The 24168-nt window shown below is 39.6% G+C and overlaps 1 protein-coding gene across 1 annotated transcript; it reads right to left on the bottom strand.

The window, feature by feature from the left end:
• Positions 1-387: 387 nt before the first annotated feature.
• PRXL2C (peroxiredoxin like 2C) lies at positions 388-22902 on the bottom strand. Its single transcript, XM_061163655.1, has 6 exons — positions 22663-22902; positions 22169-22237; positions 21222-21275; positions 20796-20901; positions 13845-13976; positions 388-3467 (listed from the first exon to the last, which is right to left on the bottom strand). Exons 1-6 carry the CDS (start codon positions 22858-22860, stop codon positions 3340-3342), a joined length of 687 nt encoding a protein of 228 aa, XP_061019638.1. The 5' UTR covers positions 22861-22902; the 3' UTR covers positions 388-3339.
• Positions 22903-24168: the final 1266 nt, after the last annotated feature.

Raw genomic sequence — 24168 nt, 5'->3', positions numbered from 1 at the left:
GAGGAGAAGAGGGCAACAAAGAATAAGAGGGTTGGATGGCATTATTGACTTACTGGACATGAATTTGAGCAAACTCTGAGAGATAGTGAAGGACAGGGAAGCCTGGCATGTTGCAGTCCACAGAGAATTAGACACAACTTAGCCACTGAACAACAACAATCAGTATTCTTGCCTGGGAAATCCTGTAGATAGTGGAGCCTGGTGGGCTACAGTCCATGGAGTTGCAAAAGAGTTGGACACAACTTAGTGACTAAACAACAACAACAACAAAAATTCATTTCTTTCTGATGCAGAATTCACTTTTACCCAATTAAAAGTAGGAGCTATATCATAAGTTTGGCAACTATAAAGCAAAGTTATAGAATTTAAAATTAAATCTCTAGCCCATTTGAGCTTTCATTATTTATTTTGTTTTCTTCTTAGGGGCCAATTTCAATGTCTTCAATGTCTTACAATTTCAATGTAAGGTTAGTTTTCAATCACAGACTTGCTAAAAGCTTCAAACATGATAATCTTTTTTTTTTTTTTGCCACATCATTCGTTGAATAAATTCATTAAAGATTTCCAACTTTCTAAATAGAAGAAATCAAAACATACTGGACCCATTTAAACAAAAAAAATCACTGTTGTGCTGTGATGAACATTGGGGTGCACGTGTCTCTTTCAGATCTGGTTTATAATAGCCAGGACATGGAAGCAACCTAGATGCCCATCAGCAGATGAATGGATAAGGAAGCTGTGGTATATATACACCATGGAATATTACTCAGCCGTTAAAAAGAATTCATTTGAATCAGTCCTAATGAGATGGATGAAACTGGAGCCCATTATACAGAGTGAAGTAAGCCAGAAAGATAAAGAACATTACAGCATACTAACACATATATATGGAATTTAGAAAGATGGTAACGATAACCCTATATACAAAACAGAAAAAGAGACACAGAAATACAGAACAGACTTTTGAACTCTGTGGGAGAAGGTGAGGGTGGGATGTTTCAAAAGAACAGCATGTATACTATCTATGGGGAAACAGATCACCAGCCCAGGTGGGATGCATGAGACAAGTGCTCGGGCCTGGTGCACTGGGAAGACCCAGAGGAATCGGGTGGAGAGGGAGGGGGGATCGGGATGGGGAATACGTGTAAATCTATGGCTGATTCATATCAATGTATGACAAAACCCAAAAAAAAAAAAAAAAATAGACTGAATAAAAGATGGCTAGAAGGGAGAAAGGAAGGAAGGAGGGATGGAAGGAAGGAAAGGCAGGTAATGAAAGAGGAAAGGAAAGAAGAAAAAAGAAAGATAAAAAGGGAGAGAGGCAGGGAGGAAGGAATTGTGAAATTGTTCATCAATATTAAATACATATTACCCGCAAAACTAAAAAAAAAAAAAAAAATCACTGTTGTAAGGACAGCAGAGGTTGACTTACAGACCAGTTCTTCAAGACTTCAAACATTTCTAATGTTTGCTTAATGATGGGCAATAACAATAAAGTATAAACTGCCATGCTTGCTTTTTAAAAAAACTGTTATTCAACATCAGCTTCTCTCACACTGTGTTTGTTTGGGTAGGCAATTTACTCTTGCACTGTATTTATGTAACTGTTCCTCCCTGAAGCATTTACGTATCTTTAAGAAATATGGCATTTTTATATATACATTTTTATAATACAATATAAATGTAAATATATAAATTTTGTGTCAGCTATGATTCAGCAGTTTTAAGTCTAAAGTCAGTAAAGGGATGTGGGCCACCAATGTTTCCTTACTTAATAAAATAGCACAAAACACATTAATTTTAATTTTTATGAGCTATCCCATTTCCATTGATTAAGAACATGATTTCTGTCTATATACACATGAAAATATAATCAGATTTTTGGACAATTTAAAGTATATTTTGTGTATGACCTTTATATGCTTGTTACAAAAGTATTTTAAGTTCAAAGCAGTATTATACTTGCTAATAATTACCAATATTTTAATCTTGCTGTACTTTTCATCAGAATTCCTAGGACACTTCCCACTAAAGAAATAAAGACTCTAGAAAAATAAAAGATGACAATTTTTCATTAAATAAAAGCAACTTGGGGGTGGGAAATAGAAGCTGTTTGAGAATATACAACCATATCATAGTGTACATTTAAATTACACAATTTCTTAATTTTTCAGTTTAAACAATTCTTAAAATTTCCTTTCAAAAAGCATACTGATTATATCTTAAACACGTATCAAATATTGCAAACATATTTTTTCTCCTTTTACTAGTAGCCCCTGTCCCCCTAAACAAAATCCTAGTGAAATAGATACTGGGTGTGTGGTCAAAGCCTGTGAATATAGGCTATACGTAGGTTTGGTCTGTTGTGTTTCCTCTGAGCAAAGAATTAGAAACTTATGGCCTGCAGCCCGTATAACTGCACCTTTGTGGAGCTTGCTATGTGGGAACATATTCTTCATATAATTTTTAAAGACATTTTCTTTGCCAAAAAATGAATCATGTTCATAACAGAAAAGTTGGGAAATATAAAAAAGGACAGGGAAAAAACCCTGTAATCCTACCACCTAGTGATACCTACTGGTGATACTCCGGTGTGTTTATTTCCTGTCTTTCTTTTTAAACAAACAAAAATATAAACGTATGCCTATAAAAATATGATTATGCTGTCTACAGAGTTTGAGTTCCTGATTTTCTCAATGGATCAAATGTTCTTGGTTGCTTCTCTTTCTCCTTATATGTTCTTTATAAAAATGTATGATTTTAATGGCCAAAAATATCTTCATTGAATGGATATAGCATAAGGTAAAATAAAGAATGGTATTTATAATTTTATAGCTTTTAAAGTTTTACTTTGTGTAAGTAAAATTTAGTTTTATTTTTGTTTGTTTTTACAAAAATTGTTATATAAAATAAAACCTTAAAAGCTATACAATTACAGATATCACATTTTTGACAACCAACGTCTTTTAGCATGCTATTCAACCTGTGGTACAAAGCCTCTTTATGGTTCCATGAGACTTCCCTGGTGGCTCAGATGGTAAAGCATCTGCCTACAATGCAGGAGACCCGGGTTCAATCCCTGGGTCGGGAAGATCTCCTGGAGAAGGAAATGGCAACCCACTCCAGTATTCTTGCCAGGAAAATCCCACAAATGGAGGAGCCTGGTGGGCTATAGTCCAAGGGGTCTCAAAGAGTCAGACACGACTGAGTAACTTCACTTCACTTCAACTCCTCAGAGGCTAGGGAGGGTCAACAAGATAGGCATTGCACGAGGATATGACATTCCCATATTTCAGGTCATGTCCCAAGGTCCATTTGAAATTGAGAGACTCTGTAATGTCACACATGGATAACCGAAGGTCTGCTTGTAAAGTCCACATGCTGAACTCCTACAAGCTGTAAAACAGAGTTGATGGGTTTATGATCCAACCTATTCCTATCATGGTGTATAAAATGGATGTTGTTACCTAGAAGAGAATAAGAATAAAAGGTAAAGGTTAACATATAGGGTTATTCATTAGATGTACTGCTTTCTAGAATCAGAGCAGTATTTTAACTTCTAATTAGTCCAAATGAAAAAGTTATTTACCTGGAGTACATAACATTCTCCATATGATGACACAATAAATTTTAATTAAGGTAGTAAAGCATGACAAAAATTATGGTTAAATAAGGTTGGTACTTAATGCTTTATGAGCTCCAAAGGGAAAGACTCATAAATTATAACCTTCTGTTAGGTTTCATTAAATGTAATTAAATAAAACAGCTTGTCAAACAGACAGGAAGAATATGGAACTAGTGTAGATATCAAACCAGAAAACCATCTGTTTCTTAAATGTGATAACAGAATAAATCACTTCCTTAAAAAATTTACCCCTAATTTCCAAATTTAATAGCCTACATATATTATAACCATAGACTAAAAGAGGCTGAAAAAAAAGAGCATTAAGACAATCATATAATACAATTCTTCTATCTGCTCAAATGAAATAGTAGTGATTTATAGTCTAGGTCCTGTTTACTTTGATTTGTGGAATCAAGACCAGAATTTTAACATAAAACGACATTAGATTACTAAATATTATAAGAGGTATGTTCTCTGCATTGTACCTATACACTGTCTACACTAACCATTGTAGATTTAATATCATAAACTGGCTTTTTATCAAATCAGTTCAGTTCAGTTCAGTTGCTCAGTCATGTCACTCTTTGCGACCCCATGAACTGCATCATGCCAGGCCTCCCTGTCCATCTCCAACTCCAGGAGTTAACTTAAACTCATGTCCATTGAGTCCATGATGCCATCCAACCATCTCATCCTCTGTCGTCCCCTTCTCCTCCTGCCCTCAATCCTTCCTAGCATCAGGGTCTTTTCAAATGAGTCAGCTCTTCCCATCAGGTGGCCAAAGTGTTGGAGTTTCAGCTTCAACATCAGTCCTTCCAATGAACACCCAGGACTGATCTCCTTTAGGATGGACTGGTTGGATCTCCTTGCAGTCCAAGGGACTCAAGAGTCTTCTCCAAACCACAGTTCAGAAGCATCAATTCTTCAGCACTCAGCTTTCTTTATAGTCCAACTCTCACATCCATACATGACTACTGGAAAAACCATAGCCTTGACTAGATGGACCTTTGTTGGCAAAGTAATGTCTCTGTTCTTTAATATGCTCTCTAGGTTGGTCATAACTTTCCTTCCAAGGAGTAAGTGTCTTTTAATTTCATGTCTGCAGTCACGATCTGCAGTGATTTTGGAGCCCAAAAATATAAAGTCCCTCACTGTTTCCACTGTTTCCCCATCTATTTGCCATGAAGTGATGGGACCAGATGCCATGATCTTAGTTTTCTGAATGTTGAGCTTTAAACCAACTTTTTCACTCTCCTCTTTCACTTTCATCAAGAGGCTCTTTAGTTCTTCTTCACTTTCTGCCATAAGGGCGGTGTCATCTGCATATCTGAGGTCATTGATATTTCTCCTGGCAATCTTGATTCCAGCTTGTCCTTCATCCAGTCCAGCATTTCTTATGATGTACTCTGCATATAAGTTAAATAAGCAGGGTGACAATATACAGCCTTGACAGACTCCTTTTCCTATTTGGAACCAGTCTGTTGTTCCATGTCCAGTTCTAACTGTTGCTTCCTGACCTGTATACAGGTTTCTCAAGAGGCAGGTCAGGTGGTCTGCTATTCCCATCTCTTTTAGAATTTTCCACAGTTTATTGTGATCCACACAGTCAAAGACTTTGGCACAGTCAATAAAGCAGAAATAGATGTTTTTCTGGAACTCTCTTGCTTTTTCAATGATCCAGCGGATGTTGGCAATTTGATCTCTGGTTCCTCTGCCTTTCTAAAACCAGCTTGAACATCTGGAAGTTCACAGTTCATGTATTGCTGAAGCCTGGTTTGGAGAATTTTGAGCATTACTTTACCAGTGTGTGAGATGAATGCAACTGTGCAGTAGTTTGAGTATTCTTTGGCATTGCCTTTCTTTGGGATTGGAATGAAAACTGACTTTTTCCAGTCCTGTGTCCACTGCTGAGTTTTCCAAATTTGCTGGCATATTGAGTGCAGCACTTTCACAGCATCATCTTTTAGGATTTGAAATAGCTCAACTGGAATTCCATCACATCCACTAGCTTTGTTCATAGTGATGCTTCCTAAGGCCCACTTGACTTCACATTCCAGGATGTGTGGCTCTAGGTGAGTGATCACACCATCGTGATTATCTGGGTCATGAAGATCTTTTTCATACAGTTCTTTTGTGTATTCCTGCCACCTCTTCTTAATATCTTCTGCTTCTGTTAGGTTCATACCATTTCTGTCCTTTATTGAGCCCCTCTTTGCATGAAATATTCCCTTGATATCTCTAATTTTCTTGAAGAGATTGCTAGTCTTTCTCATTCTATTGTTTTCCTCTATTTCTTTGCATTGATCACTGAGGAAGGCTTTCTTCTCTCTCCTTGCTATTCTTTGGCACTCTGCATTCAAATGGGTATGTCTTTCCTTTTCTCCTTTGCTTTTCGCTTCTCTTCTTTTCACGGCTATTTGAAAGGCCTCCTCAGGCAGCCATTTTGCTTTTTTGCATTTCTTTTTCTTGGGGATGGCCTTGATCCCTGTCTCCTGTACAATGTCATGAACCTCCGTCCATAGTTCATCAGGCCCTATGTCTATCAGATCTAGTCCCTTAAATCTGTTTCTCACTTCCACTGCATAATCATAAGGGATTTGATTTAGGTCATATCTGAATGGTCTAGTGGATGTCCCCACTTTCTTCAGTTTAAGCCTGAATTTGGCAATAAGGACCTCATGATCTGAGCCACAGTCAGCTCCCAGTCTTGTTTTTGCTGACTGTATAGAGCTTCTCCATGTTTGGCTGCAAAGAACATAATCAATCTGATTTTGGTGTTGACCATCTGTTGATGTCCATGTGTAGAGTCTTCTCTTGTGTTGTTGGAAGAGGGTGTTTGCTATGACCAGTGTGTTCTCTTGGCAAAACTCTATTAGCCTTTGCCCTGCTTCATTTCATACTCCAAGGCCAAATTTACCCGTTACTCCAGGTATCTCTTGACTTCCTACTTTTGCATTCCAGTCCTCTATGATGAAAAGGACATCTTTTTTGGGTGTTAGTTCTAAACGGTCTTGTAGGTCTTCATAGAACCATTTAACTTCAGCTTCTTCAGGCGTTACTGGTCAGGGCATAGACTTGGATTTCTGTTATAGTGAATGGTTTGCCTTGGAAATGAACAGAGATCATTCTCTCATTTTTGAGATTGCATCCTAGTACTGCATTTTGGACTCTTTTGTTGACTATGAATGCTACTCCATTTCTTCTAAAGGATTCCAAAATAAAATACTTGGTTAACCATGATAAGATATTTGTATAAATAAGTAAACCCAGCTATTTCTTTAATGGAGCTATAATTTTTCCAAAGGGTAGTATCAAAATTTTCTCTTTATTAAGTCTGTTCCCATCTTGGCACACAAATGATGCTTTCTATGCGCTCTTCATTCTTCGACAACAGAATGCATGCTCAAATGATGTCGAAACTTAAAGATGAGGGACTCAAAAAATAATGCCTTACAAGTCTGAGGATGGAAATAATTCATTCAGAAGTATGATTCAATGTCATTCTAGGCAAATTTATAGGACTCATTCTCATAAAATAAGGCTTGTTTTCTGGCTAGTCTAACTAGTGTAAATTTGTGAGAGGAAAAGGGAGATTAAGTAAAATGAAAGATTTTAGCTAGCTATAATGCTTTGGCAGCAAAAAGTTATAATACTTGGTCAAGATCTTCCTTCTAAAGACTTCCTTTTAGACATCTGGAATTTATTAAAGTAAATGTTAATTTTATAACTTGGAGCAGCTATGCTCACTAATATGGACAGTTCTAAAGACAAAGAAGAACCAAGAAAAATTAGTTTTTGACACAGCGAGTTAGGCTTTTGGGGTGTTCAATACTTGAACATGGTTGAGCTCCAATGCCCAACCATTTAGCAGAGGGAAGCCAAAGGAATTTTAGGTGATCCAGATTGATCAGTGAAGCTACTTATAGATCAATGGAACAGGACAGAAAGCCCAGAAAGAAACCTAAGCACCCATGGTCAATTAATCTATGACAAAGGAGGCAAGAATACACAAAGAAGAAAAGCCAGTCTCTTCAATAAGTGGTGCTGGGAAAACTGGACAACTACATGTAAAAGAAATTAGAACATTCTCTGATACAATTTATAAAAGTAAACTCAAAATGGATTAAAGAAAGACCTAAGACTGCATACTATAAAACTCCTAAAGGAAAATATAGGCAGAACACTTTGACATAAATGACTGCAATATCTTTTGGATCTACCTCCTAAAGTAATGAAAACAAAACAATAACAAGCAAATGGGGTCTAGTTAAACTTAAATGCTTTTGCACAGCAAAGGAAACCACAAACAAAATGAAAAGAAAACCCACAGAATGGGAGAAAATATGTACAAATGAAGCAACCAAAAGGGATTAATCTCCAAAATATACAAACAGCCCATGCAGCTCAAATCAAAAAACAAACAACCAATCAAAAATGGGCAAAAAATTTAAACAGCCATTTCTCCAAAGATGTCAAACGGATGGCCAAAAAGTACATAAAAAGATGTTTAACACTGTTAATTATTAGAGAAATGCAATTCAAAACTATAATAAGGTATCTCCTCTCACTGGTTAGAATGGCCATTATCAAAAAGTCTACCAACAATAAATGTTGGAGAGGGTGTAGAGAAAAGGGAACCTTCCTACAGGGTCAGTGGGAATGTAAACTGGTGCAGCCACTATGGAGAACAGTATGGAGGTTCCTTAAAAAACTAAACATAGGGCTTCCCTGGTGGCTCAGTGGTAAAGAATCTGCCAGCCAATGCAGGAGACATGGGTTCAATCCCTGATCCAGGAAGCTTCCACATGCTGAGCAGCAACTAAGCTCACATGCCACAACTATTGAGCCTCTGCTCTAGAGCCCCAAAGCCATAACTACTGAGCCCACATGCCGTAAGTACTGAAGCCCTAGAGCCAGTGCTCCGCAGGCAACAAGAGAAGCCCCTGGGATGAGAGGCTCATGCACCACAACTAGAAAGTAGCTGCCACAACTAGAAAAAAGCCTGCATAGCAACAAAGACCTAGCACAGCCAAAAATAAATAAAAATTAAAAAAAACAAAACAAAACTAAGAACTACCATATGATCCAGCAATCCCACTCCTGGGTATGAATCTGGAGAAAACCATAATTTAAAAAGACACATGCACTCCAACATTCACTGTAGCACTATTTACAATAGCCAGGACATGGAAGCAACCCAATGTCCATCAACAGAGAAATGGATACAGAAGATGTGGCACATATATACAATGGAATATTAGCCATAAAAAAGAATGAAATAATGACATCTGCAGCCACATGGATGAACCTAGGGATTATTATACTAAGTGAACTAAGTCAAAGAAAAATAAATATCATATGACATCACATGTGGAATCTAAAAAAAATGATACAGATGAACTTATTTACAAAACAGAAACAGATTTCAACTTATGGTTGCCAAAGGGGAGAGATGGGGGGAGGAATAAATTAAGAGTCTGAAATTAACATATATATACTACTGTATATATAATAGATAATCAACAAGGACCTACTGTATTGAACAGGGAACTCTACTCAATATTTTGTAATAATCTACATGGGAAAAGAAGCTGAAAAACAATAGATATATGTATATCTATATCTGTATATCTGATCACTTTGCTGTAACTCTGAAACTAACACATTATAAATTATATTCCATCACTTCTCGGCCTTTTGGCTAAGATCGAGTATAAATTATATTCCAATATAAAATTAAATTAAATAAAAAAATAAAGCCATTTAAAAGATGTGGCTTAGAGTAATCATTATTGAATAAGTGGTTCCTATTGTTGCTTTCTCTTTTTTTGGACATGCTGCTGGACATGCAGGACCTTAGTTCCCTGACAGGGATTGAACCCATTCCCCTTACAGTGGAAGTGCAGAGTCCAAACTACTGGACTCCCAGGGAATTGCCCCTGACTTGCTTTCTGACACAGAGCAAAGTCTGCTAGTTTTGCTAGATATAAATAACTAGGTTGATTCCTCTACTGACACACAAAAAAAGTACTTGATGGTTTTCTCCCATTTGAAAATGTTCAGTTTAGTTGCTCAGTTGTTTCCGACTCTTTGTGTCCCCATGAACTGCAGCACGCGAGGCTTCCCTGTGCATCATCAACTCCCAGAGCTCGCTCAAACTCATGTTCATCAAGTCAGTGATGCCGTCCACTGATCTCATCTTCTGTCGTCCCCTTCTCCTCCTGCCCTCAATCTTTCCCAGCATCAGGGTCTTTTCAAATGAGTCAGCTCTTTGCATCAGGTGGCTAAAGTATTGGAGCTTCAGCATCAGTCCTTCCAATGAATATTCAGGACTGATTTCCTTTAGGATTGACAGGTTTGAACTCCTTGCTGTCCAAGGGACTCTCAAGAGTATTCTCCAACATCACAGTTCAAAAGCATCAATTCTTCGGCGCTCAGCTTTCCTTATAGTCTAACTATCACATCTCACATGAGTACTGGAAAAACCATAGCTCTTACTAGACGGACCTTTGTTGGCAAAGTAATGTCTCTGCTCTTTAATACGTTGCCTAGGTTGGTCATAGGTTTTCTTCTAAGGAGGAAGCATATTTTAATTTCATGGCTGCAGTCACCATCTGCAGTAATTTTGGAGTCCAAGAAAATAAAGTCTGTTTCCCCATGAAGTGAAGGGACCAGATGCCATGATCTTAAGTTTTTTGAATGTTGAGTTTTAAGCCGGCTTTTTCACTCTCCTCTTTCACTTTCATCAAAGGCTCTTTGTTCCTCTTCACTACCACAACAGTGGTATCATCCGTGTATCTGAGGTCATTGATATTTCTCCTGGCTATCTTGATTCCAGCTTGTGCTTCATCCAGCCTGGCATTTCGCAAGATGTACTCTGCATATAAGTTAAATAAGCAGGGTGACAATATACAGCCTTTACGGATTCCTTTCCTGATTTGCAAACAGTCTGTTTTTCCATGTCTGGTTGTAACTGTTGCTTCTTGACCTGCATACAGATGTCTCAGGAGGCAGGTAAGGTGGTCTGGTATTCCCATCTCTTTCAGAATTTTCGACAGTTTGTTGTGATCCACACAGTCAAAGGCTTTGGCATAGTCAATAAAGCAGAAATAGATGTTTTTCTGGAATTCTCTTGCTTTTTCTATGATCCAATGGGTGTTGGCACTTTAATCTCTGGTTCCTCTCCCTTTTCTAAATCCAGCTTGAATATCTGGAAGTTCATGGTTCACTTACTGTTGAAGCCTGGCTTGGATAATTGTGAGCATTACTTTACTAGCATGTGAGATGAGTGCAATGGTGCAGTAGCTTGAACATTCTTTGGCATTGCCCTTCTTTGGGATTGGAATTAAAACTGACTTTTTCCAGTCCTGTGGCCACTGCTGAGTTTTCCAAATTTGCTGGCATATTGAGTGCAGCACTTTCACAGCATCGTCTTTTTATTTGAAATAGCTCAAGTGGAATTCCATCACCTCCACTAGCTTTGTTCATAGTGCTGCTTCCTAAGGTCCACTTGACTTTGCATTCCAGGATATCTAGCTCTAGGTGAGTGATCACACCATTGTGGTTAGCTGGGTCATGAAGATCTTTTTTGTATAGTTCTTCTGTGTATTCTTGCCACCTCTTCTTAATATCTTCTGCTTCTGTTAGGTCCATACCATTTCTGTCCTTTATTGAGCCCATCTTTGCATGATATATTCTTTTGGTATCTCTAATTTTCTTGAAGAGATCTCTAGTCTTTCCCATTCATTCTATTGTTTTCCTCTATTTTTTTGCACTGATCACTGAGGAAGGCTTTCTTCTCTTTCCTTGCTATTCTTTGGAACTCTGCATTCAAATGGTTATATCTTTCCTTTTCTCCTTTGCCTTTTGCTTCTCTTTTCTCAGTTATTTGTAGGGCCTCCTCAGACAACCATTTTGCCTTTTTGCATTTCTTTTTCTTGGGTGTGGTCTTGATCACTGACTTTCATACAATGTCACGAACCTCCGTCCATAGTTCTTTAGGCTCTCTGTCTATCAGATCTAACCCCTTGAATCTATTTCTCACTTCCACTGTATAACTGTAAGGGATTTTATTTCGGTCATACCTGAATGGTCTAGTGGTTTTCCCTACTTACTTCAATTTAAGTCTGAATTTGGCAATAAAGAGTTTATGATCTGAGCCACGGTCAGCTCCCAGTCTTGTTTTCGCTGACTGTATAGAGCTTCTCCATCTTTGGCTGCAAAGAATATAATCAATCTGGTTTTGGTACTGACCATCTGGTGATGTCCATGTGTAGAGTCTTCTCTTGTGTTGTTGGAAGAGGGTGTTTGCTATGACCAGTGCATCCTCTTGGCAAAACTCTGTTAGTCTTTGCCCTGCTTCATTTTGTACTCCAAGGCCAAATTTACCTGTTACTCCAGGTATCTCTTGACTCCCTACTTTTGCATTCCAGTCCTGTATGATGAAAAGGACATATTTTTTTTGGTGTTAGTTCTAGAAGATCTTGTAGATCTTCATAGAACTGTTCAACTTCAGCTTCTTCAGCATTACTGGTTGGATTTGGACATGCTGCTGGACATGCAGGACCTTAGTTCCCTGACAGGGATTGAACCCATTCCCCTTGCAGTGGAAGTGCATATGTCCAGCATAGACTTGGATTACTGTGATATTGAATGGTTTGCTTTGGAAATGAACAGAGATTATTCTGTCATTTTTGAGATTGCACCCAAGTACTGCATTTCAGACTCTTGTTGACAATGATGGCTACTCCATTTCTTCTAAGGGATTCTTGCCCACAGTAGTAGATATAATGGTCATCTGAATTAAATTTGCCCATTCCAGTCCATTTTAGTTCACCGAAAATATAGATGTTCACTCTTGCCATCTCCTGCTTGACCACTTCTAATTTACCTTGATTCATGGACCTAACATTCCAGGTTCCTAAGCAATATTGCTCTTTACAGCATCGGACTTTATTTTCATCACCAGTCACATCCACAACTGGGCATTTTCACTTTGACTCTGTCTCTTCATTCTTTCTGGAGTTATTTCTCCACTCTTCTCCAGCACCGTATTGGGCACCTACCGACCTAGGGAATTTATCTTTCAGTGTCATATCTTTTTGCCTTTTCATACTGTCATGGGGTTCTCAAGGCAAGAATACTGAAGTGGTTTGCCATTTCGTTCTCCAGTGGACCACGTTTTGTCAGAACTCTCCGCCATGACCCGTCCACCTTGGGTGGCTTTACGTAGCATGGCTTATAGTTTCATTGAGTTAGACAAGGCCGTGATCCGTGTGATCAGTTTGATGAGTTTTCTGTGATTGTGGTTTTCATTCTGTCTGCCCTATGAAGGACAAGGATAAGATGCTTATGTAATCTTCTTGATGGGAGGGACTGACTGTGAGGGAAACTGGGCCTTGTTGTGAGGGGGGGGGGGGGCATGCTCAGTAAATCTTTAATCCAATTTTCTGTTGAGGGTCAGGGCTGTGTTCCCTTGTGTTGTTTGACCTGAGACCAAACTATGGTGGAGGTAATGAAGATAAAGGCGATCTCCTTCAAAAGGTCCTGTGGATGCACTAGTGCCCCCGACCCGGCAGCAGGCCACCACCGACTCATTTCTCTGTCGGAGACTTCTGGACACTGACAGGCAAGTCTGGGTCAGTCTCTTGTGGGGTCACTGCTCTTTTCTCCTGGGTCCTGGTGTGCACAAGGTCTTGTTTGTGCCCTCCAAGAGTCTGTTTCTCCAGTCCTGTGTAACTTCTGTAATCAAATCCCACTGGCGTCCAAAGTCAAATTCTCTGGGGGTTCTCAGTCCTTTTGCCAGATCCCCAGGTTAGGAAATCTGTTGTGGGTCCCAGAACTTTCTTAACAGTGCAAGAATTTCTTTGGTATAATTGTTCTGCATTTTGTGGGTCATCTGCTCACCTCCACTTAAATTTTTAAAGAGTATTATAGCCACATACAAATCACCAAACCACCACTGATTTTCCCTATCCCAAATACCTGGAATCACTCAGGCACAGAATGATGGCCACAGTACATCCAGTAAACAGATATCAAAAATATACAGGAGTGTTTGAAAACAAACAATGTCCCCTATGAAAGCACAGTATCCTGACTGCTACCATGTCCAACTGCCCACTTTTACATGGTGGCTATTTTATAAAGAAAGTGGATGGCCTCTTGACTTCCAGAAAGCATAAAAAGCACACTGCTGAAGCTGAGCTTTGATGCTTACCTGGACCTAAAATGAGTGTTCCACCTTGCTGAGCTGGATCTCCTTGAAAATCAAAAAGAGGGCCAGTCACTGCTCTCCACAGGCTCCGAATGCTTCCCGAGAGTATATTTGATTTTACATGGGGGCTCTGTCCTGAAATATTAGGAATAGTCTTTAGATGTTATCACTTTATATTTGACTTGATATTAAGGTAATGTTAGTATTTTTAGAAAACAGTCTCTCTCTTATATGTCATCTTACTTTTGACTTGCCTTTTTTTCTTCCTTCGAAGAAGTTTCTCAGTCTTTCACTACCGATGTTTTAGACCAGATAAGTCTTTGTCCTGAGTAACGTAGAGTGATTACCATCATCCGTGCTCTCTTAACTTACTACATGCCCTGGCAACCACCATTTACCAAACTGTGACAACTGAAAATGTCTCCAGAAAGTGCCATATTAAATATCCCCTGGGGGAAGGGGTCAAAATTGTCTCCAGTTGAGAACTACTGCTTTAAAAGAAGTGATGACAGACCCAGATCATTTTCTGCCACTGAAAAATGTCAGCTATAGAATTCTCAAACTGGCAGCGCTTTCCTTTTTAATCCCCCATTTATATTTGGTTTAGTCTCTTACCTAGTAATAGATACCTACATTCCTCTTCAGAAGACATTGTGGCACAGACTACTGCTATATGCTGGTCGAAACTTGTTTACTCTTTCTGGGACCACAACTAAACATTTCCCAGTCTTCCTGGGGTTTGGTATGGCTATATGACTACAATCAAACCAATGAGTAAAATAATGTGTGCCACTTCCATGACATCTCCCAAAAACTTTTCCAGAGGTGATTATCCATGTTTCTTCTATTAGGTTGGTGCAAATATAGCTGCAGTTTTTGCATTGCTGGAAATTTGCCATTTGATATTGGAATACATTCTTAATAAATGATATGTTATACACCATTTTAATGCACATTGCTCATTTTATATTTTTTTGCTAATGACTTATTACTTGCTATTTATTTCATATTTATTTTGGACTATGGAAATGATGTTAGACAACCAAATCCGAGCAATTTTCTCATTTGAGTTTAAAATGAATTGTAAAGCAGTAGAAACAACTCAAGAATGCACTTGGCCCAGGAACTGTTGATGAATGTACAGTGCAGTGGTGGTTTAAGAAGTTTTGCAAAGGAGACAAGAGCCTTGAAGATGAAGAACGTAGTGACCAGCCATCGGAAGCTGACAACAACCAACTGAGATCATCAAAGCTGATCCTCTTAAACTACATGAGAAGTTGCCAAAAAACTCAATATAGGCCATTCTACAGTCATTGGGCATTTGAAGCAAATTGGAAAGGTGAAAAAGTTTAATGAGTGGGTGCCTCATGAGCTGACCGGAAATTTTTAAAAATGTTATTTTGAAGTGTTGTCTTCTCTTATTCTACGCAACAACAATGAAGCATTTCTCAATTGGATTGTGATGTGCAATGAAAAGTGGATTTTATATGACAACTGGTGATGACCAGCTCAGTAGCTGGACCGAGAAGAGGCTCCAAAGCATTTCCCAAAGCCAAATTTGCACCACAAAAAGGTCATGGTCGCTGTTTGATGGTGTCTGATTCACTAAAGCTTTCTGAATCCTGGCAAAACCATTACATCTGAGAAGTATGCTCAGCAAATTGATGAGATGCACCAAAAACTGAAACGCCTGCACCTGGCATTGGTCAATAGAAAGGGCCCAGCTCTTCTCCATGATATTGCCCGCATGTAGCACAACCAATAACTTCAGAAGTTGAACAAATTGGGCTATGTAGTTTTGCCTCATTTGCCATATTCACCTGACCTCTCGCCAACTGACTACCACTTCTTCAAGCATCTCAACAACTTTTTGCTGGGGAAAATGCTTCCACAACCAGCAGGAGGCAGAAAATGCTTTCTAAGAGTTCGTTGAATCCCGAAGAATGGATTTTTACACTACAGGAATAAACCAACTTATTTCTTGTTGGCAAAAATGTGTTGATTGTAATGATTCCTACTTTGACTAATAAAGATGTGTTTGAGTCTAGTTATGATTTAAAATTCATGGTCTAAGACATCAATTACTTTTGCACCAACCTAAATACATCCTTTGAAGTTTGGATTGACAATGGCAGAGCCACATGATGGAAGTGGCCTGAGTCTTTCCTCCTGTGTCCCTCAATAGCTGCTTGGAGAAGCACCCAATAGAAATATCCTTCCTTCTTGAAATGTGAATGAAAAGGAACTAACCTCATACTTTATGCTACTGAGACTTTGAGGTTTAGCTGTAACAGTAACTATAGCTACCTCTCCATCTTTGCTTGTCAGTTTTTCTATTTCCTTTTTCACAGTTACGGATACTTTCACTACCTTTGAGTAAAGAAACTACCTGTCTTATAACTTATCTTTTTCCTACCCCTGCCTTTTATTTAAAAAAAGTTTTGAAAAAAAAATTTTTTTTTTGACTCCACCAATTCTAAGGCCAGAGAATGACGGAGCAGTGAGACATTGCAGCCCAGGTCTTCCTGCCTGCCGCGGTCTGCCTCTCCAGGTGCATGTCAACCAGTGTACACCAGTTACCAGTCCCATTTATCTTCTCCTGTGGGAGTCACAGCACAGAGTAACCCCTCAGCCCTGTGGTCCAGCTTCAACTAGTGCTTTTGGCTTTTTATTTTAATGATTATGCTGCCTTTGACCTGCCTGATTTCTTATTATTTCCAGATACCTATTGTTTTCTTCATCTCTCCAACTTTTCTATTTCTTTTGTGCTTATAAGAGGATGGACATTCATTTTACCAAGAAACAAATACATTCTCATTAGCTTAGAGACATGGGTAAAGGACTAAAGTTTATGTTTTTTTAGGATTATATACCTAAATGTTCATAAATCCAAACTATCCCCTTATGTCCAAAGAAGGGTCATTTAATATTTCTGAAATTTTAAAAATTCAATAGAAGAAGATTCCACAACCTAGAATTTTACAATCTTGACTATAAAGCACAATCTAATTTTGCCAGTATGAATTTACTTATGTGTAAAACTCCTGCTTTTTAAAAAAATGTTTTCTCCTTTACTTTGATTCTTGGACTCGAGACCACAATTTGAATTTGAAATATTAGATTAAGTATTATATGAAGCATGTTTCCTGCATGCACTTATCTGCTGTTTATAGCAATCACTATAAATTTAATACCATAAACTGGCTTATTATCAAGTAAGGCAAAATGAATGGTAAACCCATTACTTCCTTGAATTTAGTGGCTTTATTTTCTTATTGTTTGTCTTTATAACCTGTCCCATTAATTTTAAATTATTATATTTTATTTTCAGTGTTGTTTTCAAGTAGAATTATTCTGAGACTGATTCTAAGACTTGTGCTTTTTCAGGTGGGAACTTTAAAAAATCATTTCATGAGAACCTAATGTTTTCTGTTTGGAAAAAGAGTTGTTTGACATAGATCAAAGGAGTTTAAATGATCTGAATATACTTTCTTTATAATTATTAGCATGTATTTTGCTTTAAATTCATCTGTTTTCTTTACAATTCTCTATCTTTATTGAGGCAATGAATGGGGAGGTGTTACTAAAGTAAAACTCACAGTTTATATCAAAAGCAGCTAAATGATAAACAGACCTTACACATGCTGAGGCTCTGATACAGCACTGGAAAATAGTCTACCAAAGATTAAGGTTCACAATCTGTACTGTGGCAATTACCTATACTAAAAAGGGAGGAGGTAAAAAAGAACAAATTCTCTATCTATGCTACCTCATCAGTAGTCTTAAGAAAGTTTAGGTCACTTTCTTTAAAAACATTAGTAAAGGAACAGAAGAACTGTACAAAAAAGATCTTCACGACCCAGATAATCACGATGGTTTGATCACTCACCTAGAGCCAGACATCCTGGAATGTGAAGTCACGTGGGCCTTAGGAAGCACCACTATGAACAAAGCTAGTAGAGGTGACAGAATTCCAGTTGAGCTATCTCAATCCTGAAAGATGATGCTGTGAAAGTGCTGCACTCAATATGCCAGCAAATTTGGAAAACTCAGCAGTGGCCACAGGACTGGAAAAGGTCAGTTTTCATTTCAATCCCAAAGAAATGCAATGCCAAAGAATGCTCAAACTACCGCACAACTGCACTCATCTCACATGCTAGCAAAGTGATGTTTAAAATTCTCCAAGCCAGGCTTCAGCAATACATGAACCGTGAACTTCCAGATGTTCAAGCTGGATTTGGAAAAAGCAGAGGAACCAGAGATCAAATTGCCAACATCCGCTGGATCATCGAAAAAGCAAGAGAGTTCCAGAAAAACATCTATTTCTGCTTTATTGACTATGCCAAAGCCTGTGTGGATCACAATAAACTGTGGAAAATTCTGAAAGAGATGGGAATACCAGACCACCTGACCTGCCTCTTGAGAAACCTGTATGCAGGTCAGGAAGCAACAGTTAGAACTGGACATGGAACAACAGTCTGGTTCCAAATAGGAAAAGGAGTATGTAAAGGCAGTATATTGTCACCCTGCTTACCTAACTTATATGCAGAGTACATCATGAGAAATGCTGGGCTGGAGGAGGCACAAGTTGCAATCAAGATTGCTGGGAGAAATATCAATAACCTCAGATATGCAGATGACACCACCCTTATGGCAGAGAGTGAAGAAGAACTAAAGAGCCTCTTGATGAAAGTGAAAGAGGAGAGCGAAATAGTTGGCTTAAAGCTCAACATTCAGAAAACTAAGATCATGGCATCTGGTCCCATTACCTCATGGGAAATAGATGGGGAGACAGTGGAAACAGTGTCAGACTTTATTTTTTGGGGCTCCAAAATCACTGCAGATGGTGGCTGCAGCCATGAAATTAAAAGACACTCCTTGGAAGGAAAGTTATGGCCAACCTAGATAGCATATTAAAAAGCAGAGACATTACTTTGTCAACAAAGGTCCGTCTAGTCAAGGCTATGGTTTTTCCAGTGGTCATGTATGGATGTGAGAGTTCGACTATAAAGAAAGCTGAGCGCCAAAGAATTGATGCTTTTGAACTGTGGTGTTGGAGAAGACTCTTGAGAGTCCATTGGACTGCAAGGAGATCCAACCAGTCCATCCTAAAGGAGATCAGTCCTGGGTGTTCATTGGAAGGACTGATGCTAAAGCTGAAACTCCAATACTTAGGCCACCTGATGGGAAGAGCTGACTCATTTGAAAAGACCCTGATGCTGGGAGGGATTGAGGGCAGGAGGAAAAGGGGACGACAGAGGATGAGATGGTTGGATGGCATCACTGACTCAATGGACATGGATTTGGGTGGACTCCAGGAGTTGGTGATGGACAGGGAGGTCTGGTGTGCTGCGGTTCATGGGGTTGCAAAGAGTTGGACACGACTGAGTGACTGAACTGAACTGAAAGGAATTGATCATGTCAACTCTGCTTTATAAGTAGCAGCTCTGTGATTTGTCCCTCTATGTCTCTACTTCAGGCCCTATCATTTCTTTCTAGCCTATTACTAAAAACTTGTCAAGAATACCAATTACAACTGATACCTCCTATTTGGCACGTTCCAATTGCTCCTATACCTGGCAACAAGACTTCTCCACTCAAACACTTTTGACTCCCCCACTGCCTTGAGAACAAATCCAAACTCCTTGGCTTGTTCCCAGACTCAGTCCCTTGGCTCACACAATTCCCAACTGGCTCCTAGACTCCGGCCAGACACAGAGAACTGCAGTTCTCCAAGAGTCACAATTTTTCATACCGATGTGCTACTTTCTGTCAGCTGCAGCATTCCCAGCCTCACTTCACCCAGCTAACTCCTTAAAGAGTGAGCTTAGACAACACCATCTCTAAGAAGCCCTCCCAGATTCTTCTCTCCCTGTGCATTTCTGGTGTTACAGGCATTTCTGCATTATAGATATTACCAGTACATGCTCTCGTCTTTTACAAGCTCTAAGCGGTAATGTAATTAACTCTTTGCTTCTTTCTCCCAGGGAAGATTATGAGCATTGGGAGGGCAGTGGCTGTGTCTTTTTTTTTTTTTTTTTTTGGTGGCTGTGTCTTTTGTCACAGTTGTCCCAGGAATAGCCAACACAGTGGGTGTCATTCTCAACATTTGTTGAGAATAAGTGATCTGGGTTCTAGTTGAGTTCTCTTGTTTGGTATTTCAGAAGCCAAGTTCCTTTTATCTAAAACACATATAAATAGTTCACCTAAAGCTTATTATACTTTTAATTATAAAGAATTGTGCAAGGGCAGGGAATGTGGACCATATAGAGATGAATAAAACATCAAACCTTTCAACTAACTATACTACTAATCACCTTAAGTTCAATCATAGAGTATATAATAAAGTATAAGGTGCTATTAAAAAACAATGAGGGAAGAAATTACTTCTGCTGGTAGAGCTATTTAGAGCCCCTTTGAGTTGGGCTTTAGATGAAAACTAAGATTTAATCAGTTAAAGAACATAAGAGTGTTCAAAGCCATGGTGTTGAGGTATGAAAATATATTAACTTAAGCAATATTATTTTTCTTTTAACTACAAAAGTAAAATATACTCATTGTTAAAAAAAAAATTACAAAAGCCACTTTTCTCACTCCTATGTCTTGGGGTAAACATTGCAGTGTCTTTTAAAACAATTTTCATCACACACACATATATAATAGTATAGATACTTATGTTTATGAAAATGGTTTTTATTTTCACAAAAATGAAATCATACTGAAACACTGCTTTGCAACTTGCATTTTTTCATTCATTTAGAACTACATCAACAGCCTTCCACATCATTACATCCAGGAAGTGAATCTTTTAGAGTATTGTGAATCTGGACCACTTACTAGAATCATAAAGAGCAGGCTGATTTATGAATTTACCATTTGTTCCCCTATGCATATATATGCTTATGTGAAATGTGAAATACACTATTAGCATTTCCTACTTGAGACATGTCTTACCTGAGGAGGCAATTTCTTCACCTCTTTTCATTCCCAATCTTTTATAAATTTCTCTCTCCGGATCAACATAGATTTCATGAGAATACCCAGTTAGTTTACAGAAAGGCTGAAAAAAAAAGTATTGTTGGAATTTTTATCAAGACAAATGAGAGAAAAATAGTGATAATCTGACTAAATTTTAGCAAATTTAGACCCAGTTTCGATCCCTGGGTCAGGAAGATCCTCTGAAGAAGGGAATGGCTACCCATTCCAGTATTCTTGCCTGGAGAATTCCATGGACAGGGGAGCGTGGCAGGCTACAGTCCATGGGGTTGCAAAGAGTTGGACATGACTGAGTGACTAACACATCAGTGATTCAAGTAATTATATAATTTTTATGTCTAAAACAGATTTAACCTTTAGGGTCCCAACTGGCTATATATTTACCTCAATATGATGGTAGGATGACTGTCCAATCACTATGAGAGTGACATTTGCTTCCTTTAGGAGAGAAAAAGGACATGTACATATTATTAGAAATTATGTTTCCCCTAATTATAACTTCCCCTAATCCAACTCTTTTCTTCCATTTTAATGCCACCTATAGGCTTCCAGAAGAATGGTATAAACAGCCAAATTGTGTGAGTCAAAGCAATTATGCTAAAATATTCAATTAATTCAGATGATTCTTTTGCTAAGTAAGAATTTAAAAATAATAGTCAGTAATTCTTTACACTTTCCCCAAAGGCATACATTAAACTAGAATAAAAACTATTAAAGTAGGGTTATTTAATCAGACAACTTTATTCTTTCACATCTCAATTGACAAGGTCTGCTGAAAACAGATCTTAATTTTACAGAAGCTACCAATGCTTTCACTAAAAAGCTAACCTGGGGACAAACCTCTATATGCTTGAAGAAATACACCTGTACGTGGTTGTCACAAGAATGTGGAATTGTAATTCCATTAAGGATACAAATTTTTCACCTTTAAGTTATACTAGTAACTTTCTGTAATGAACAACTATTTGGAGTGTCTGTATTACAAAACTAAAGAAAAGAAAATATTTCTACCATTTCTGTTTTTGGTAATTACCAATCAACATTTGAGAATAGGCAGGTTATTAGATAACATCAAAATTATTATTATGGTTAGTACTTTTATAATCAGGCAGTAATGAATAGGACAGAAATACACTTCCAATGAGTCTCTTCCCTTTTTGGATGTGTTGGGGTGATGTGTGGGATGGTGATAAGCTGGGTTTGTGAGCGTCTGCGCTGGAGAGGCGGCGCATTCCGCACCTCATGCCATCACACTCCTCATAAATGGCAGGTGAGTTTCACCAGGCCTCCCGGAAGCGCGGCACGCTGTTGCTCACTCTCGGGAAACTTACTTGTAAGAAACTCTTGGGGATTTTGGCCAGATCTTCTACGTATTCCTTGCAGATGTAACACAGGAAATGCTGAAATCCCAACACAGGCAAAAAGGACAAGTTAGCAACTAACACTCTCGGAGTCAGAAATAACCAAGTACTTAATTATGCGTGACGTTAACCAAATGCAACACCCAAGACGGTTAGAGATGTCAAGGGTGCCCAAATGTGCCCTGAAATTGGGCCCCACCCAGTCTCTGTTAGGCCTCTTGGCTCGCTGAGAAAATGGCCTTGGCTTGACGGGCTGCTTTTCCTTTCCCGTTCAAGGAAGCGAGAGCGGAGTCAGCCTTCCACCACCTTTAGCGGACGACCACTAGAGGAAGAGTCAGGCCCGGCGGGCTCCGTTCTCCGGTCCTGGACCATTCCTGAGGCCCGATGTAACTCCCCCCAGGGGAGGCCGTGGAAAAACAACCTCCGTCCCTGCCTGCAGGTGAGGTCCCTGCGCCCGTGCTCACCCGCACGAAGACCACGATAGCCCGGCGCTCTCGGAACAGCTCACCAAACGGCACAGGCCTCCCGGAGGCGTCCAGCACGGGCAGCTCGGCCACGGCGGCGGCCAGGGGCTGCCAGCTCTCGGGGCCGCTTGGGACTGGGGCTGGGGCGGCGTGCCCGCTGACCTGCCGCGTGACCGGCGCCTCGGAGGGGGCTGCCATCGCGCCCTACGTCCGAGGACCCTGGGAGAGCGACCAAGCGGGATGGAGGCTGGGTGGGTTGGATCGCCGCCCAGCGGAGCGCGAGGGGCGGGGCTCACCGCGGGGCGGAGCTGCCCGGGGCCCAGGCTCGGGGCGGAGCTCCGGGGCCTAAGGTGCACCCGGCGGGTCTCAGGCAAGACCTCGAGAGTCTCCTTTTGTACGCGGCTCCGGTGGTTCCGAAGCTGCAGAAGGGTACAGAACCACTCTGGAGTTTTCTGACTCAGCCGCTCATGGTACGAAGAGAGGCAGAGACGCAGAGAGACAGGGAGGCGGGGTGGGGGGAGGGCGGAGGGCGGGGGCGGAGAGAGACAAAGATAAGAGAGACAGGGTCGGGGGGAGAGAGAAAGACAGAGACAAGAGAGACGGCGGGGAGAGGGGATCGGGAGGCAAGAGAGACAAGAGAAAAGAGGAGAGCGAGATACCAAAGGCGAGAAAGGAGTTAAATATGAAGAAAGCCCCCGCCCTCCGTAGCCATCTGGGCTGAAGTTAGCTCTTACCTTTTCAAGAGAATCAGTTGTCTACCAAGCACATCCATATTTATGATCTGCTAGATTTGGTCAGGTTTACATCCACTCCCTCCTCAGTTCTCGTCCTTTTTTTTTTTTTTGAGCTATCATTAACATACACTGTAATGTACAAATCTTAAGTGTGGATTTAAATTTTATTTTTGGTTAAAATTTAAACATTTGTCAAAACTGTATCATGGAAATTTAAAAACATGCCCAGAAAGTTGAATTTTACAGTGAACACTTCTATATCCACCACCTAGATTCTACTGTTAATTAACATTTTACTCTATCAGAATCAGTGCATCTGTCCACAGTTAGGTGAGTTTTGCCTAATTATTCACCCCTGTTATCCACTTATTGTTGCATGTTCAGTCCCTCTTTTGCAGCCCCCTGGATGGTAACTCCCCAGGCTCTTCTGTCCATGGAATTTTTCAGGCAAGAATATTGGCATGGGTAGCTGTTCCCTCCTCCACGGGATCTTCCTGACCCAGGAGCCAACCCAAGTCTCCTGTGTCTCCTGCTGCATTGCGGGCAGATTCTTTACCCCTGAGCCACAACTCCGTAAAAGTATGGACCATTGCTATCACTTGAGAAAATTCCCTCAATTATATTTTTTAAGAGCCTGTATAATAATCCTATTTATAAATGTGCTAGGTTGTTTCAGGAGTCCGTTTTCTTTCTTCAAACTTTTGTTGTGCTAAAGCTATTTACTAGGTCCTTAAGTGAGATGACTCTGTGTGAGTATGTATGTATGTAAATG

Source organism: Dama dama, chromosome 16 (genome assembly GCF_033118175.1).
Source record: "Dama dama isolate Ldn47 chromosome 16, ASM3311817v1, whole genome shotgun sequence".
NCBI lineage: Eukaryota > Metazoa > Chordata > Mammalia > Artiodactyla > Cervidae > Dama > Dama dama.
This window is presented reverse-complemented; position numbering and strand designations above follow the sequence as displayed.